General features: G+C 34.4%; 1 protein-coding gene across 2 annotated transcripts in view; it reads left to right on the plus strand.

Annotated features, from left to right (window-relative positions):
- Positions 1-19423, plus strand: part of SLCO3A1 (solute carrier organic anion transporter family member 3A1) — a 361805-nt gene that overhangs the window by 52756 nt on the left and 289626 nt on the right. For both annotated transcript variants that reach the window (XM_074234149.1, XM_074234148.1), the window contains exon 2: positions 8637-9102. In XM_074234149.1, the coding sequence (XP_074090250.1) occupies positions 8637-9102 (466 nt within the window). The remainder of the gene's footprint in view (positions 1-8636; positions 9103-19423) is intronic.

The following is a 19423-nucleotide window of genomic DNA, read 5'->3' on the forward strand; positions in this document are numbered from 1 at the left end:
TCACTCTTCAAAAGGTGGAACAACCAATGAAAGAAACTTTCATTCTGGATATATTTTCACCAGTTTAGAAGGAATTTATTTCTGGAATTGGAAACTGAGAATCTCAGGTAAAGTGACAACTACATCTTTTTTTTTTGCTAGAGGAGAGTAAATTCAGGTATAATCTAACGTATGTCTTACATTTAGGGAGATAATATGCTCAAGGGTTCAGAGAAGGAATAGCTATTATAATATAGTCCAAAATTCTTTAAAAGGTCTGTTCAAAAAGTTCTCAAAAATTAAATTCTAAAGGCCAGGAAATGAATTCTGATGAGTAGAAAAAAGAGGGAGCTATATTAAGAGACCCATGTGAATGCATAATAAAGTCATTAACCCTGTTATATTTATACAGAGTTATACACAGAATTGTACTTGTAAATGTTTAACAACTGGCTCTATGGGGAGGGGATCATGCTACACAAAACGTTTTTCAGTTTAATCTTCACTAACATTTTCTCCATTGCTTTTGTAAGTCTAGACAATCAATGAAACAATAGATCAAGCCCAAATTTATAGCCTTTTCTGATTTCTTGGATGTAAATTAATGATAAACTCAGAGTTAACTTGAGTTGGCTCTGCCCCTGGGAAACAAAAGCAGGTAAGAGACAAAAATTCCAATGCATGGCCTGATCCTAAGAATAATGTCAGGAGTGATAATAATGAAAATGATCTGAGACTTCTAAAAAATTTAAGGACAGGGGGGCAGCTAGGTGGGGCAGTGGATAGAACACCAGCCCTGGAGTCAGGAGTACCTGAGTTCAAATCCAGCCTCAGACATTTAATAATTACCTAGCTGTGTGGCCTTGGGCAAGCCACTTAACCCCATTTGCCTTGCAAAAAAAAAACACCTAAAAAACTTTAAGGACAACAGAAAACTATTGCTATATAAGGGAAAATAGAAGACTCAAATAAGGGATCAAATAGATGTTCATGGAGGACAAGATGATAATGATAGATGATAGAAAAAAAAAGGCAAAGCTTCTCACATTTTATTTTGTTTCTAGTTTTTTTCCCTGCTAAGGAAAAATGATCTTTGGACTAGGAAGAGCAGAACAAAAATGTATAATTTGGAGATAATGCTCCAAAGAAGTAGGAAGATGGTAAGAGACCACTAGCTAGCCTTGTTGAGTTTGAGTCTCAGTCTACATTAACCTGGTACATCCTAGAATAATGAAAGCAGAGGGCAGATGTAATTATTGAACCATTGTTAGTCATCTTTGAAGATCTTTTGAAGATCAAGAGAGGTGCTGCATTTTAAGAAGAATAAACTCACAAGTTTCAAAAGAAAAAAAGAAATTAGTTTGAAAACTATAGGCCAGTAAAAGACTTCAATTCCCAATAAAATTCCAGGATTGCTTATCAAAGGAATTATTGAATGTCAGTTGAACAAAGGGATTAGTGGAAAATCTAGAAGGGAAAAAAAGATGTGATTATACAAAGGGAGCATGGCTTCACCAAGAAAAGATCATACCAAAGTAATAGTCTCATTCCATTTTGTTTTTTGTTATTGACATGATTACTAGATTGGAAGATCAGGGAATAGTGTACAGACAAGTTTTGTTTGATCTTAGCAAAGCATTTCCCAATTTCTCTTATGCTATGGTATCTTGTAGAAAAGGAGTGATATAGACTGGACACCAGTATAGGTTCAGTCTAGGTTCAATGACCAGACTAGGTGATGGTCATTAATAGCTAAATGTTGTCTTTTGAAGGAGGTCTCCAGTGGAGTATCCCAAGAATCTATGGTTGTTCCTCTAAGATTTCCCAGTTTTATATCATGGTTTGGATAAAGGTGTGGCTGATATGCTTATTAAGTTTGTGGGTGACACGAAACTGGAAGAGATAGTTTACATATTGAGTGACAGACTAAAGTTTCAAAAAAGATCTTGAAAGGCTAGAATGTTAGACCAAACAAAGATGTCATTTAATAAGGATGAAGACTGAATATTATACTTGAGTTCTAGAAATCAACTTCACAATTATGAGATGGTGGGTTTCTAAGAAAAAAGATGTCTTTCCAGAGGACAAAACATGAAGTATCTATCTACCTTCTTACAGGAGGGAGGGAGGGAGGGAGGAAGAGTGAGAGAGAGAGAGAAAGAGAGAGAGAGAGAGAGAGAGAGAGAGAGAGAGAGAGAGAGAGAGAATGAATGAATTTGTTTGACTTGTTCATGCATATGGTATATTTGCTATAAGGAATTTGTAGTTCTTTTCTTTTCAGGGGTGGAGGTGGGGAGAGCTACAGGTTTGGAATGTTGAATGTCTTTCAGGTCAATTCACTATATTTTTTAGTTTTATGTAATTATTTCACTTCATAGTTAAGAGAGCTCTCAAAAGGTGAGGGGAATCTGGAAATGTTTGCTATGAAAAACAAAACATCTCAAAGTAAAAAAAAAATGAAAAAGTTCTGCAGGGTGAGCAGAAAGAATGCTAAATTTTTCAGTGAGAGTGCCAGAGTTCAAATCTCAGTTCTGTTTCATGTTATTGTGTCACTTTGGGCATTTGGCCTCTCTCCTTCACTAGGGAGAATATTGACCTAGGTGACCTGAAAGATCTTTTAGATTCGGTTTTAGTGCTGAAAGTTTGATATAAGTCAACAGCAAGGCTAATGTGAAAGAGACAGACAGCCAGAGACAGAGACAGAGACAGTTTTTAAGAGGAGGGAAGGATGGAAGAGGTAAGGAATGAAGAAAGGAAGAAAAAATGAAGATAGGAAGGAAGGAGGGAAAGGAGGAAGGATAGATGGAAGGAACTAAAGAATGAAGGAAGGAAAATAGGAAGATACTAAAGAAGGAAGGAAGGGAGCTACAAAAGAAAGGAGGAATGAGGAAGGAAGGAAGGAAAGAAGGAGGGAACTAAAGAAGAGAGGAAGGAAGGTACAAAAGAAAGGAGGAAGGAAGGAGGGAAGGTAGGTAGATAATGCTATTCTAAGCTTTTGTAAGATGTCTAGAAGATAAGTGAACATTTCACAGTATTTCCCCTGTTCATCCTGGAAAACTGAGCAGATCTGGGTACCAAGTTATTGAAAAAACTTAGATCTGGAATGCTTCCTGATGAAGGAGACCAAGATAGTGAATAGGCAGGAGAATATAGCATATACGTAGCAATTCCAGGGACTAGAAATGTTTAGTCGGAAGAATACTTGGGACTGGGGATATGATAGCTGTTTCAAACATTTGAAGAGCTGTTTTGAGAGAGAGTAGATTTGTTCTACTTGGCAGAAATAAAAGTAATTGTTTGGAGATGAGATGTCTGTTTAAATTTATGCAAGGAAAAATTTTCTACAAGGAAATCTATTCAATTGTAGGATGAACTGAGGTAATGTCATTTCCCTTCTCTGAAGATATATCCAAGCAAAGGCTGGATAACTACTTCTCAGGTATATTATAGAGGGGATTCATGTTCAGAGAAGAATAGGAATGGATCAGAGGTTTTTAACCTTTTTGGTGTCATCTCCTTTGGCATGTAGATGAAGCTTACTGATTTGCTTTCAGAATGTTTTTAAATTCATAATATAGATCCTTCAAGACTGTATGAAATAAAATAGGATTCTCAAAGAAACCAATTTTTATTGAAATTCAGTTATCAAAATGTAATTTAAAAAAAACAGATTCATAGATCCAGATAGAGTGTCCCTTGCAACACTGAGATTCTGTGATTCTTTGATAGAATAGAACTGTCTTACTAATATGTTATGTGATAGGGTCAGTGAAAGTTTGCTACCGTCTGGGTCCCTGTATTATAGATGATTTGATGTTGTCTCAAGACAAAGCACTTTGAAATTAAGAACCCAGTTTTAGTCCTGAAGCCAGAATTGTTTCTATTAAGTATACTTGAGCTTGAGATTGCACTCTTTAAAATTGGACTAGTCCCAAGGATTCATAGGAGAAAGATCATTAGGCTAAGAAATAGACCACCTGTTCTGGTCTTTGTCACAAACTCAATTTTCTCACCTTGGGCCTTCACCATTTTGGTCTCATTTTTCTTGCTTGTGCACAATGAAGTTGTTGTGCTATGGAACTGGAAGCCCTTTCTACCTCAAACATATTACTTTTCAATGACAGTCAGTCACACCTGATGGGTTTCCTTTAAGTGCTGGGGATAATTGTTGGGCTTTGCCCAGATTGTTTTCCTAAGGATGTCTATCCTCTGTCATAAGATTTGCATCGTCAAGTTCTTCCACAGTTGCTGTGAAGACTACTAAGGGATCACCATGAATCTTCTGCGTCAGAAAGAGTCACTTTTCTAATAATCAAAGAGATTTCCTAGGCTAGTGTAACCAGTGTAGGCCTAGACATAGCATTAATGAATCATCCTGGAGGATGAGTGGAAAATACCTTAAAAGTAAAAATAGAAGTTCTGAAGCCAGGAATTTTGGGGGGGGGTATTTTCAATGAAATTGAGTCATTTTTCTCCCTTCTTTTCCTTTTCTTCCCTCTTTACATTGTTTTCTCTCTTTTTACAGTTTCTCTTCTCTCTGTTTTTGTCTCTTTCTCTATCTCTAAGCCTTTTTTTATTTTCCCTCATTTAAATTCATTATTCTTAACATTCACTTTTAAAAATTGAATTCCAAATTCTCTCTCTCCTTCCAGTTCCTTCTCTACCCAATGAGAAAGCAAGCAATATATCAATGATATGTGTAAAACTAGGCAAAACATATTTTAAACCTTTCTCAAGAAAAACCTTCTCTAACAACTTCACAGGTACTCCACAGGTACTTTTCTTGAGATTTTTAAAATTTTCTTTCATTTATCAATACCTTTTTTTTTAGTCTCCCATATTATCTGATAATTTGAGACAGTTGCATGTTGCTTTTATCAAATAAAACCCAGAAGTGAATTGCATTGCACCATGCAAGCTTAATTGATTCATATTCTCAAAACTCTCTTTTAGTTAGTATTTTAACCTTTAATTATACATAGAACATTTCCTCAGAATGTTTGCTCAAATTTGTAAAACTACCTTGTGGAATAGTATAGTTGGACCGAAAGAGAAACGATAAAATTAAAGACATGTTTCAAGAACCTTCTTTCATTACAATGAGTTGATATGAAATTAGACACCAGTACTAAATATTATCTTTTTGTCTCTTTCTCTTGGTCTCTGCCTCACCTCTGCCTCTGTCTCTCTCTTTCTCTTTCACCCAGTCTCATTCTCTTCTCTCTTTCTCTCACCATCTGTTCCCATTGACTGATTATCTTTTCCCCCATTTTATCTACAAATTTTATGACTACTAGAAGTATCACCTTTATTTGTTATCATAAATATGAACACCTGTAAGTTACTTTATATTACAGCACACCTGCCAAAAGAGAGAGGTTGTTGTATTTCAAATGACTTCTTCAGAAGTTGTCATTAAACATTATAATAGAAGCAATAAAATGACTTGGGTTACAACCTAGGATTTCATTTGCCAATAACCATTAGGAAAAAACTCTTTTTTTAAGACATTTGAACTGTTTTCATCAGTATAGTATGCCAGTCCCCCACTACCAACTTTGAAAAAGTTTGAATGTGGATTGTGATTGACTCTATCTTTGAAAGTATGAGTTTGAAATGGGATCAAGACATATTAGCCAGTTTCTCTTCAATGATAACAATATGCAGTAAATATATATTATGTGTTATGCATGTGTGAACACACAGATATGTATACACACAGACACACACACAGACACACACACACACACACACACACACATATGTTTAGGAACTAGACTTGTAGTTTCAAAGGTATAGACAACTCCCAGGGGAAGTTTCCTCTACTAATGAAGGCTACCATAATCTTTCCAACTTAGTCTTAGAGAATTACTTAAAAAAGAGTTGTGAAACATCCCAGGGGGAATTATGACCTTCAATACATATGTAACCAGCACCTGATTAAAATGTAATTGGAAAATATTTGACAAAATACTGTTTTTTTGCTAGGTGAATGGGGTTAAGTGGTTTGCCCAAGGCCACATAGCTAGTTAATTATTAAGTGTCTGAGACCGGATTTGAACCCAGGTACTCCTGACTCCAAGGCCGGTGCTTTATCCACTATGCCACCTAGCTGCCCCAATATTTGACAAAATAAATAAAATATTCTAGATTATAGATCATAGTAATGTATGATTTTCTAAGTCAATATGTGGCCAACAGAGATTCTGAAGCAAAGTTTGGTAACCCCTACTTTCATTTCTGTTTGACACCACAGACTTGGAGCAATTAGAAATCAAATGACTTAACCATGTAGGATATGGAACTTGAACCCAGGTCTTCCTAACCATAGGACCAACTCTTAGTTTTCTAGTCACTAAATTATATTTCATAATACATACATACATATATACATATGTACATACATACTGATGCAATGTAATTAATATGTACATAAAATATATGCATAATTATTCCAATGAATTCAGATCACATTAATATGCTTTGCTTAAACCTTCTCATATCTGTAAGGTACATGAGTAATGAAATCATTAATTTCATTTTATCATTGGGAAAATTCAAGCAAATTGTTCATTAATGGAGGGAAAATAAGAATACGACAGAAATGTAGCATGATATAGTAGAAAAAACATTAGAATTGATGTCAGGAGAGAACTGGAATTTAATTTTATCTCTGATCACACTAGTTGTATGCAAATAGGCAAGTTATTTTACCTCTTTGACTCTCAGTTTCTCATCTATTAAATAGGAATAACAACATCTGTAGAATAAAAAATAAAATGAGATAAAAGGTATAGAACATTTTGAATACCTTAAAAGTACTATATTAATTCAATGATTAATATTTTAAACAACAGTAATGTCCTGGTAGTATTCTATTAACCTAGAGACTAATCAAGGATTGCATATCTTAGAATGATAGAATGGCATTACTGTAAAAGACCTTGGAGTTCTGTTCAGTGGCACTTGGCAAGACTTATGCTTCAGACTCTCTTTCAGAAGGAGGCCATAGAAGTGATTTGTACTCTTTGGGAATTCAGTCCAATAGTATAACAAAATGCCCAGTCAGCAATATAGAAATTCTGACCAATAAAGAAGACAGAAGGAGAAGGAAAAGGAGAAGAAGAAAGAGAAGATGAAGAAGGAGGAGAAGAAGAAAGATGAAGGAGGAAGAGGAGAAGAAGGAGGAGAAGAGAAGGAGAAGTAGGAGGTAAAGAAGGAGAAAAAGAAGAAAGATGAAGGAAGAGGAGAAGGAGGAGGAGGAAGAATAATGGTGATGCTAATGATGCGAGGATGACTGCACTACCCACTACTGATGGGTTTTTTAATTGAATTCATGTCAAACCAAAATTCCATGATTCAAATGACTTCTTCAAAGACATAGACATTATGCTTCTAAAACTGGAAGAAATGACAAACCTGACATACTAGATGGCCAAATTATAATTCCATAATATTTCATTCAAGTGAAATAATGCACCAAATCTAATAAAATACAATTCAGTTCATATAAATATAAAGGCCAACATTTGTATTAAAAATAAACCACATAATTATATGATAGGAAAGAGATGATTAGATTGTGAGAGATCTCATGTGAAAGGTTGTAAGGAATTTTAGTGGAAGACATTGTCAATATGAGTCAATAGTGTGACACAGTTGTCAAAATATCTTCATTAACTTAGACTTCATGATTATAGAACAAACCATTGTATTTTATTTTATTCTGGTAGGATCCCATCAGGAATTATATGATCAGGAGTGATATTGAAAAACTGGAGCAAATCTAAAGTAAGATGATCATTGTGGTCTAATGATATGTTATAGGAGGTCATTTGAAGGTACTTATCTATCCTGAAGAAGAAAAGACTTGGTAGTAGAAGTCATGGTATATGTCTTCAAATAGTTGAAGGATTGCTTATTTGAATGAAATATTAGAATTATTTTATATAATGATAGATTACAGAACTAGTTTCAAGATTACAACACAATGTAAGGAAAAAACTTCTTTAGTTAGAGTTGTCCAAAAGTACAATGGCTCACTCCTGAAGGATTGTGGTTATGAACATTGGAATTCTTCATGTAGAGGATGAATGTCAGCCAAGCGATTTAGTGGAAATAGAACACTACATTTCCAGTCAGGCCAGAATTACCGCATATACTAATAATTGTGCATTGGTTAAGTGACTTTATTAAACTTTTCTCAACCTGTTCCTCAGCTGCAAAATGGGGATAATAAAACCAGCTACTTCTGGAGGCTATTGTAAGGATTAAATGTGGTAGAATATGTAAAGTCTTTACAAATCTTAAATCACTCTTCACTGTCATCATTATTTTCAGGAACTTTGTGGGGAGGGATTCTCTTTTAAAAATAAATTGAAAGGCAACTACATGGTGCAGTGGATAGAGCATGGGCCCCAAGTCAGGAGTACCTGAAATCAAATCTGGCCACAGACACTTAATAATTACCTAGCTGTGTGGCCTTGGGCAAGCCACTTAACCCCATTGCCTTGCAAAAAAAAAAAAAAACAACTTAAAAAAATTAATTGAATTGGAAGACCTCTGAGACACCTTCCAATTCTGGGATTTTATTAATAGAGGCAACATTGATTCTTCCTTCATGTCAACATTTTGTTTTCTTTTTTCTTTCCCTACAGGTTAGTGTCTTAACTACCCTAGAACGGAGATTTAACCTGCAGAGTGCTGATGTTGGTGTAATTGCTAGCAGTTTTGAGATTGGTAACTTGGCCCTCATCCTTTTTGTGAGCTACTTCGGAGCCAGGGGACACAGACCACGTTTAATAGGCTGTGGTGGAATAGTCATGGCCTTAGGAGCTCTGCTTTCTGCACTGCCTGAGTTTCTAACCCATCAATATAAGTATGAGGCTGGGGAGATCCGGTGGGGAGCCAAAGGACGGGATGTATGTGCTGCCAATGGATCCACCAGCAACAAGAGACCAGACTTGGAGTTAATCTGCAGGAATAGGACTTCCACCAACATGATGTACTTGCTTCTCATTGGTGCACAGGTCCTACTGGGGATTGGTGCTACCCCTGTGCAACCTCTGGGAGTCTCCTACATTGATGACCATGTGAGAAGGAAAGATTCTTCCTTGTATATAGGTAAGAATAATTAAATATTTTGCTGGATGGTATGGCATAATATCTTTTTCTCTTCTTCCTTTCATTCCATGTAAAGGATTAGTAATCAAGAAAGGGAAACAAAGACATAAATCCAGATTTTATGAGACTGATAATACCTGGTAACCTTTTCTGTATGAAATTTAGTCTCCCTTAAATATTGGATTTTAAAAATCATAATAGACTTCCAGAACTTAATCACCGAGAAATATAAAATCATAACTGAACCTCATTCTCAACAACTTCTTTCTGTCTTGATACTCTAACTCAAAATGAAAGATATATGCTTATTTAAATCTTAGCAGTTGGTGTCTCATAAAACAAGTTTATTCTTATCTTCTGTCCTGACAATTATAATGTTATTATTGCATAAAGATATTAGTTAGAATTTTTTTATCTATTCTACTCATCATTTTCAGCACCCTATACTTCTTAGAAAAAAAGGTGAACTGTGCTCAGAAATCTATCAATTTTACGTATGATAATCCAGTACCATCATTCTTCATGGAATAGGAAAAATAACTGTGTAAAGCCTAAGTCAAATGGAAGCAATTTATATGATAATGGCTGAAAAACTCAAAAAAGAAACAAATAGGTATTAAAGTATGTTTGCAGTTCTTTTGTTTTTCCTCATTGAATATTTGTAATATCCTAAAAGTTTGTCTAATATAAAGGTAATATATAACAGATATAAAGATAACAAAGCATAAATTTATAGTTTAATCCAATTCCACTTGAATGTAAAACTAACACATCTTCCATCAGAATTCAAATTTAGAGAATTCTCATTGTGCTGCCAACGATAGTGGTCTTTTATAGTAGGGATACATGACTTGGAATCATGAACTTGTCTTAAAATTTTTGATAACTCAGTGAAATTGATCTTCTTTGTAATTCTATAAATTTATTTTTTTCAATTAAAATATAATTTTTAGAAGATATCCATAAACTTCATCAGGGTCATGACATCAAAAACTGTTAACAATCATGCAATGCCTCAGTTTGAACATTATTTTCCATCTTTTCCAAAGTTTTCCACTTCTGAAGAAGAGTGAGACATACAAAAGACATCAATATATGCCCAAAATATGACTGTAGGGAAAGGATTCAGAAGATTTAAATTTAAAGTAATTGGAGATCAATTCTCAGCCTCTCCTAATGTTGACCAGATTGAATGATGCTATCTATATGTCTATGTGTACAGGAACTGTTTAGACTCATGCTAGATGTGGTTGGAAAGTGAAGATTTCTGTGTAAACTAAATTAGAGTCTTTCTGTCCTCTAAATTACCTGATTTTTGAACTTGAGTAATTTGTTGAGTTATCCTCCAGATACAGTTTCTCTCAGGCTCCAAACTTTCTCAATAATCCATACTAGAGGGGCCTTTTGGGATAGCACTAGTCTGTCCATGCTCATTCCTTTCTTAGTCAAATAGTGATGGAGGCAACAGACTGAGCTCATCCAAAGGTAGAAATATCTGAGCCTATGTTTAATTAGGGAAAAACATGATACATACGTACTTAGTCATGGTCAAACAAATTTAAAGAACTTTCATTGTGCTGTGAATGGTGGTCTTTTAAAATAAGGATCCTTGAACATCATGAACTTGTCTGAAAATTTTTGATAACTCAACCCTTTCTTGGGTCAATAACAGTTTCTCAAAAAATGAAGAACGTTAATTTTTGTGTGTTTGTTTTAAACACAGTTGTAATGCACATTCCCTGATCTAGTTGGGGTCCCTGAGTTAAGAGAAGCTTTTTGTTGTTCAATAATTCAGTTATGTCTGAATCTTTGTGATTCCATGGACTTCTCCATGGAAATTTCTTGGAAAAGATGCTTGGTGTGGTTTGCCATTTTTTTCTACCGTGTCAAACAAAGACTAAATGACTTACCAAAGAAACCAAAAAGTTTCTGAGGTTGAATTTGAACTCAATTACAATTTTTTGTCTTCATTTTATTTTGTCTGGCAAAAATGTTGAAGCGGTTTGTCATTTCCTTCTCCAGTAGTAGAGGTTAAATGATTTGCCCAAGATCTCACAGCTAGGAAATTTCTGAGACTAAACCTGAATTCAGATTTTCCTGAATCTAAGCCCAACACTTTGTCCACTGTGTCACCTACCTGTCCCATTAGGGGGACCCATCTGGATCCTAGTACCTCTTCTGACACATACTTAACTTCTCAATGCCAAGCTCAAAAAAATGAATAGGTAGCATATTGACCTTGAAAACAACAAATTAACATTATCTGTCATGCTTTTACTGATTTTGTTGAACATTTCCCAATTATATTTTAATTTGATTTAAACAGACTATGGGGTAGTCTGCTGATCATAAACTGAACATCACTGCTCTAGGAAACCCTTTAAAACCATATGTTAAAGAGAAGATGTCATAGTATATTGGAAAAGACAGTATCCTCACCAGAAAGTTCTGTAACAGTGAAATCACAGATAAGACAAGTAGGCAAATAGTTCTGACAATAAAGCAAACTTGGGGCAAATCATTTAACTTCACTGGATCTTAGTTTCTGCTTATGTAAAAATAAGAGTTTTAATTCAATTATTGCTAAAATTTCTTCCACCTGTAAACTTTATTATTCTATGAATACATTAAGCCTTTTGAGATTCTTGGGATTCAGATAAAGGAGACAGCATAATAGTGTAATCTAAATAATGTGTAAATTAAGGCAAGTCATTAATTTTTCTGTTCTCAATATTTTCACCTATAAAATGAGACATTTGGACTGGAAAGCCTTTGCTATGCCTTCTAGATCTAGCTCTATGCTCCTATAAATTTAGGAGTCTGATAATGATCAGTTATGCTTGTTGAAGGCAAAAAAAGGAGAAGTCATAGCTGAAGTGGTTAGTCCTAAATTAATTAATTCCTCTGAGCATTAGTATTCTTATATCTGTGAAATGGGATAAACATATGGTCACTATCTCTAAAAAGGTTATTTTAATTGAGATAGTAAATATAGAGTACTTTATATCTGGTAAATGTTGCATAAAAATGAGCTGCCATTAGCATTGTTACATCTTGAAGAAGTTGCCTATAAGCAAGCAAGTCTTTCCCAATGTTCTTGTTCTGTCTTAGTCAATGGAATAGAATGGGCCATTTGGCAGATGCTATTTTCACACTGAATTCTTTCACATATAAAATCCTTAAAGGATATAATTATAGGAAGCTACACCTTGTGACCCAAATCTTTCATTTTACAAATCAAGAATCAGAGGCCTAGAGAGGTAATAGTCCTACTGCATCCCATATAGCAAGACAGTTATAACTGTTCTTAGAACTCGGATCTTTAGACTCTTATCTTTATAGGAGCATAGAGCTAGATCTAGAAGGCATAGCAAAGGCTTTCTAATCCAAATGTCCATTTTATAGGTGAGAAAACTGAGAACAGAAAAATTAATGACTTGCCTTAATTCACACATATATTACGTGTCTTTTTGGATCATATACAGTTCTCTATTTTTCCTAGGAAATATTTATTTCCTAAGGAAAACAAATATATGCTTATTGGTCATGTTCTAAAAAGTGTATATCTTTCTGCAACTTTTTCCAATTGCTTCTGTCACTACCATAATGATCAATCTTCTGTAATCTTCCTTACATTGATTGAAGTTAAGGCTTTCAGAGTCATTGTGTTTACAATATCATTGTTAATGTAAACATTGTTCTCCTGGTTCTGCTCAGTTGCCTCTGCCTCAGCTCCCAGTCTTCCCAGGTTGCTCCGAAACCTCTCATCATTTCTTTATGGCACAATCCAGTGCCCATTCCTTGGCATCACCTTGTATTCAGCCTGTCTTCTCAGCACTAAACTTCACTCTAGGCAAACATAACTTATATAATAGTCAGTCCTAAAACGTAAAAAAGGAAGGAAAAAATAAAGCAAGAAAAGGGAGATTTATGAACATTGCTAAAATTAACATGACTGGAACCAAAGAAGGGGTTGTACTTGAGGCTGGAAATGGCAAGAGGAAAGACTTTGGTTGAGGAAGGACTCCTGCCGTGTGGCATTCTACTTTCCCAGAGAGGGTGTTGACTAAGTTACTTTGGCCAAATGCACAGTGCTACTGCTCCAAGTCAGGAAGCCACATGCATTAGACACAAATATGACAGACTTTTTGTTTATCACTATTATGGAAACGCAGCAGAATCCTCCATGTACCAGTTAATGATGCAAGAAAAATTTCTATCCTCAGATTTCATTTGCCAAGTGTTTGTTTAGCACAAAGGTCAATGTAAGGCCAGCTTTCATCTAAAGCAAACCTAATTCCTGTTCTAAGTACTTGAAACAGAGTCACTTTTGCCTCTGTGATTTTTCATCTTCTTGACATTAGGTAAAATGTATTTTGACTCTTTGAAAAGAGTGGACTGGGGCATAGATCAAAAATGGTCTTAAAAATAATTTTAAAATTCCCTCCTGGTACTGTGCAGAGCTTATTATATTATTGCAACTTCATTGATATTGAAGTTTCCCTCATTAATATCCTTTATTAAAATAAATGACACTGAAAAATTGGCCATTTTTCTGCCACATTCCATTCTCCACCTCTGACAATCTAATAAAAAATATTTGACATTCTTTGAGTTTGTTTTCAATAAAATAATGTGAAATATAATAACATACTAATGGTCATGTCAGTGATTTTCATATTACATAACATGTAGATACTTTGAATTAATTTTAAGCATCTTATATAATCCATGCATTTTGGTTGTTATGCATAACTATCCACTCCCATCCCTAAAGTAATTTTCTTTCCACAACCAGATAAGGAAGCTCAGTAGAAAAATGACTTACCTGACTGCATTCATAATTTGATCCTTTGCTGCTCTATGAGATCCTGACTGTCTAGGAAACTGGGAATTGGCAACCTCTTTGACCCTAAGTACTGCTGGCAGGGCTCTCAATGACTACAGAGATCAACCTGATGCTTTAGCTTGGGGGCACAAAAATACAGGTTATACACCTGTTGGCGTATGGGTATTCCTCCTTTATAGTTAGTTCTGTTTTAACCGCTCTAGAATGACTCTCCTTGGACCAAGCTACTCTTTAATTGACTTCCTGGATTGGTGTTAAACGTTGTAAAAGTTTATCCTTCATTTATATAGATTCCATGTTCAAAATGAAAAGAATTTTAAAAATGTGTTAATGTGAAATAGACAATCATCAACAAACATAAATACTTCTATACATGAAAAAGTCAAGAAAAAGAGGATTGCATATGAAACCACAAATCTACATAAAGTTTGTTTTATGCATTTACATATATCTGTACACACATGTGCATATATACATTTGTATATGCATTATATATGTATGAGATATATGTAGTTATATTTATGCATACATAAGCACATGTGCTTTATATAAATATTATATAACACATAACAAGCATATATATGACTATATGTATGTTCACGTAAAACATTTGTTTTATATGTGTTATATACATATGTGTGCATGCATACACATATATCTATATCTATCTATGTATAAATTGCCCCACTTATCTGAATCCTCCTTTGGATTTCTATATATCTTAAAAATATGAAATTAATAATCTCTTTCAAATTACTCTAAATCTTATCCCTAATTCTCCTCCCCAAATAAAAGTCTTCCATAACAAATAAACATAGTTGAACAAAACACATTTGTGCTATACTGTTCATGACTGAAATGTATGTCTTGTTCTTTAGCCATAGTCTAAAATATCTCCACCAAGAATAAGAAGCAGGTTTCATCATCAGTCTTCCTGAGATATGACTCATTGTTGTATTAATCAGAGTTCTTAAATTTTTTAAGTTGTTTTTTCTTTACAGTGTTATGATCTTTATATAAATAACTCTCCTGCCTCAGTTCACTTACTCTGCATTAATTTATGTCTTACATTTCTCTGAATCTGTCCCTTTCTTCATTTCTTTTATCACTGTAACATTATTTTAATAGTCGTGTCATTTTTTTAGCCAATTGATAGGTAACAATTTTGTTTCCAGTTCTTTGATTTAACATATAAGACTTGCTATTAATATTTTTACATATTCAATTTAAATCAGATCCCAAATTCTGAGCATAATTGGGCCACAAGATTAGTATTGAAGAATACTATGAGGTAAAGTCATTGCTTTCACTCACCTTGAGAGAAATCTTTCTCCTTAGGTTGAGTTTTCTAGGATACACTTCTAGCTTCTCTGTGAAAATAGTGAAGTGCAATATAAGTAACATAGAAATGTAGATTTAGAACTAAAAGGAACCTAAGAGACTATTTTAGGATAGCTCCTATAATCTACAGATAAGGAAACTTAACCCAATACCAACCAAGACCAAAACCAAGTTCAAATGTAAGCAGGAAGTTACGTATTTGTACCCAAGTCCTCCATTGTAAGAGATTGTAAGAGACACATAAGTGTCCTGGTGCTGATACAACTTTTAGAGACTGGTTGACAATAGCACTGTGGATAGAGCACTGGGTCTGGAGTCAGGAAGACCTAAGTTTAAATACAGATTCAGTCACTTACTAAGCATGTGACCCTGGGCAAGTCACAGAACCTCTGTTTGTTTAAATTTACTCTTCTGTAAAATGAGGTTAATGACAAGACCTATCTTCATGTTGGGGGACCAAATGAGATGATAATTGTAAAGTCCTTAGCATAGAGTCTGATATATAGTGAATGCAATATAAATATTAATTATTATTAGTTATTTCAAATAACTAATAATGCCAATTAATACTACTTTTTATAACGATCAGTGTTTTGCCTTAGGATATAAACATGTAGAGGGCATTGACTGACACCACTTGGATCCCTCAACTTGTAGCACTCAAGTAGTGAAAACGAAGAGTTGCTTTTTATCCCGTCCTCCCAAGAAGTAAGCTTTTGGTGACCCAGGGTTTCTGTTTTCCTATAATGACTTTCCACCCATAAGGATTTATTACAGTGGTCAGATTTCTTTCCTCTTGATCTCTTCTGAATCCCCTTTTCCTCCCTCCTAAATGAATCTATTTTTTTTCCCCTCAGCTCTTATTGTGGTGCTTTTCTGGAGCGTGAAGTTTTAGCTATTGTTTTTTAGTTCTGCTACCACTAATAAGTTAAATGACCTTTAGAAGGTCATTGTTATTGAGTCATTTCAATTATTTCCAATTTTCTGTGACTTCATTTGGGGTTTTCTTGGCAAAGTCAATAAAGAGGTTGTCATTTCCTTCTCCAGCTCATTTTGTAGTTGAGGAACTGAACAGGTTTAAGTGACTTTCTCAGAAACACACAGCTCAGGTCCTCACTCCAGGGCCAACACTGTTTTTATTGCACCATATAGACTAAATTACAAAGGTAGGGATTGAACCCATATCCTCAGACACAAGAGTAATAGCTTTTTCCATTGTTCCACAGTTTCTCAGGTTTTATCCTCTATAAAATATTAGAAATAATATTCCTGCTACTTCCCTCCCAGAGTTATGGTGAAGATAGAGCATTCTATGTGTAAAAACATATGCAGATAGTAGAGCATCATGTTTGTGACTTTACCAACATTATGAGTGTTGACAATCATAATGATTTCAAACAATGATATTAAGCCTTGGCATAACCATTACCAAGTTCGTGTTTTTATATTTTATAATTATTTGAGAAAAAAGATATTGAATGAGCATATGAAATTTGTTACTTCTCCATCAGTTTCTTATCCCACAATTGCATCCACTGAGGGAAAATTAACCTTTTTTCCCCCCTTGCATCCACAATAAGTGTTTTCCCCTAAAAATGAAGAATATTGAGAAAAATTTCTGAATGACTCAATGGTGATAGTTTAAGTGGTCCAAGTTCCTGAGTTTAGGGTACAATAGGGAAAGCATAGAATAAAATTTTGCGTATTCTAATGGTTCTCAGAAAGAGAGGTTAACCAGATCTGATTATTGGTTGCTCTATACACTGTGGATTTTGATAATCCAGCTGCTGCTACATTGTATTATCATCTAAAACTCAGAAAGCTGGGAATGAAACAGAAATCAAATCATCTTCCAATGGGAAGCAATTACTGGGAATGTCAAAAACCATGATTATAAGAGGAAAGGCCAGTCTCAAGTCGTTTCAGGACTGATTGGTTTTGTTCGCTTATTAATTGGGAGAACAGAAAGCAATGTTTCATTAAAATAGATTATGACATTAGGAAGAAATGTGACTTTGGTCAAAGTTTATACTAGATTTGTCCTATTTTCAAGTAACAGCACCAAATAACTAAAAGAAAGCTGAATGTTGATTCTGAAGATGGGTTTAAATTCTAACTCTGCTTTTTTTCTTTGGTGACTTACTTTTTTATGCCACTTAACCTTCTCTGGGCCTCAGTTCTCTTATGGATAAATGGGAATACTGGACCCAATTACCACTAAGGCTTTAGAAGGATTTTAGTCTCCCTTATATCAAAGAGGTATCTGAACACAAAGAGGAAGACTATAAGGAGGTTGAAAGTAACCAAGAGAGAAAGATATTTTTTTTTTTATTTAATAGAATCAAACAGTTCTTGGAGAGATACCTGTAGAAATATGGAAAAGATCACTGGATTTGAAATTCATTAATTTCGGTTTAATTCCTAATTGGACTTACTATCTAGACACCTTAGGCAAAAACCTAAGTTTTTAATTATTCTAATTTTTATTGAATTTTAAAATTTTTTCCCTAATCTCATTTCCATCCCCCTATGCCCCCCCACAGAAGGCAGACTGATAGTCTTTACATTGTTTCCATGCTATACATTGATCAAAATTGAATGTGTTGAAAGTGAAATCATATCCTTAAGGAAAAAATAAAATATAAGAGATAGAAAAATTACACAGATAACTTTTTTAAAATTAAAGGTCTTTGGTTTTTGTTTAAACTCCACATTTCTTTCTTTAGATACAGATGGCATTCTCCATTGTAGATACCCTAAAATTGTCCCTGATTGTTGCACTGATGAAAGGAGCAAGTCCATTAAAATTGATCATCAACCCCATGTTGCTATTATGGTGTACCATGTTCTACTGATTCAGCTCATCTCACTCAGCATCAGTTCATGCAAATCTCTCCAGGCTTCCCTGAATTCCCATCCCTCCTGGTTTCTAATAGAACAATAGTATTCCATAACATACATATATCACAATTTGTTCAGCCATTCACCAACTGATAGACATTCGCTCAATTTCTAGTTCTTTGCCACCACAAGTAGAGCTGCTATGAATAATTTTGTACAAGTGATGTTTTTATCCTTTTTCATGATCTCTTCAGGGATAAACTGGATCAAAGGATATGCACATTTTTGTTGTTCTTTGGACATAATTCCAAATTGCTCTCCAGAAAGTTGGATGAGTTCACAGCTCCACCAATAATGTATTAGTGTCCCAGATTTCCCACAATCTTTCCAACATTGATCACTGTCCTTTTTTGGTCATATTGACCAGTCACACTCAGAGGTGTGAGGTGGTACCTCAGAGATGCTTTAATTTGCCTTTTGTTAGAGCAATTTTTCATATGACTATGGTTTGCTTTGATTTCCTCATCTGTAAATTGCCTCTGCATATCCTTTGACCATTTGTCAATTGGGGAATGGCTTGTTTAGAACCCAAGTTTTTTTTATCTGTAAAATGGGGATAATACTATTTTTGCAGTCTTTTATTGAGATTCTATGAGGATCAATTGAGAAAACATAGTTTATAGCTTTGTAAATGACAAATAGCCATAGGAAAGTTTTGTTACTTCCCCAACAATTACTTATCCCACTATTGCACCCACTGAGGGAAAACGCACCTATTTTTTTTTCCCTTGCTTCTATAATTAGTATTTTCAATCTTCTTACAGTCTTTCTCTTTGTGTTATCTGTCAGATTCCTCCTTATCTCTTTTCTTATCCCTGTAAAAGAGACATAAGAAAGATTCTAAAATACTTCTAAAACCTTAGTGGTCATTGCATTCAATATTTTCATTTATACATAAGAGAACTGAGACCCAGAGAAGGTGACATAAAAAGGTCACACTGCAAAGAAGAAAAAATAATTATACATAATCTCTAAAAATAAAGAATATTAAGAAAATTTACCTTCATAATGCATGCAATTCCTTTAGGAACAGTTCTATTATTAGTTAAGTTTTCAACTCTTTCCTTTCTTGGAAAGTGTAGATTTCTGGAATTATTTATTCCTTCAGCATTCCATAAGAATAGATGCTTTGGGCAATATAGTTCAGCTAGAGGGGGTGTTTACAATTTTTTTTTACAATTACTCTGGGATAAAACATTAACTTATTTTCTGCTGTAATTATAACACATT

This window comes from Macrotis lagotis, chromosome 4, assembly GCF_037893015.1.
Source record: "Macrotis lagotis isolate mMagLag1 chromosome 4, bilby.v1.9.chrom.fasta, whole genome shotgun sequence".
Taxonomy (NCBI): Eukaryota; Metazoa; Chordata; class Mammalia; order Peramelemorphia; family Peramelidae; genus Macrotis; species Macrotis lagotis.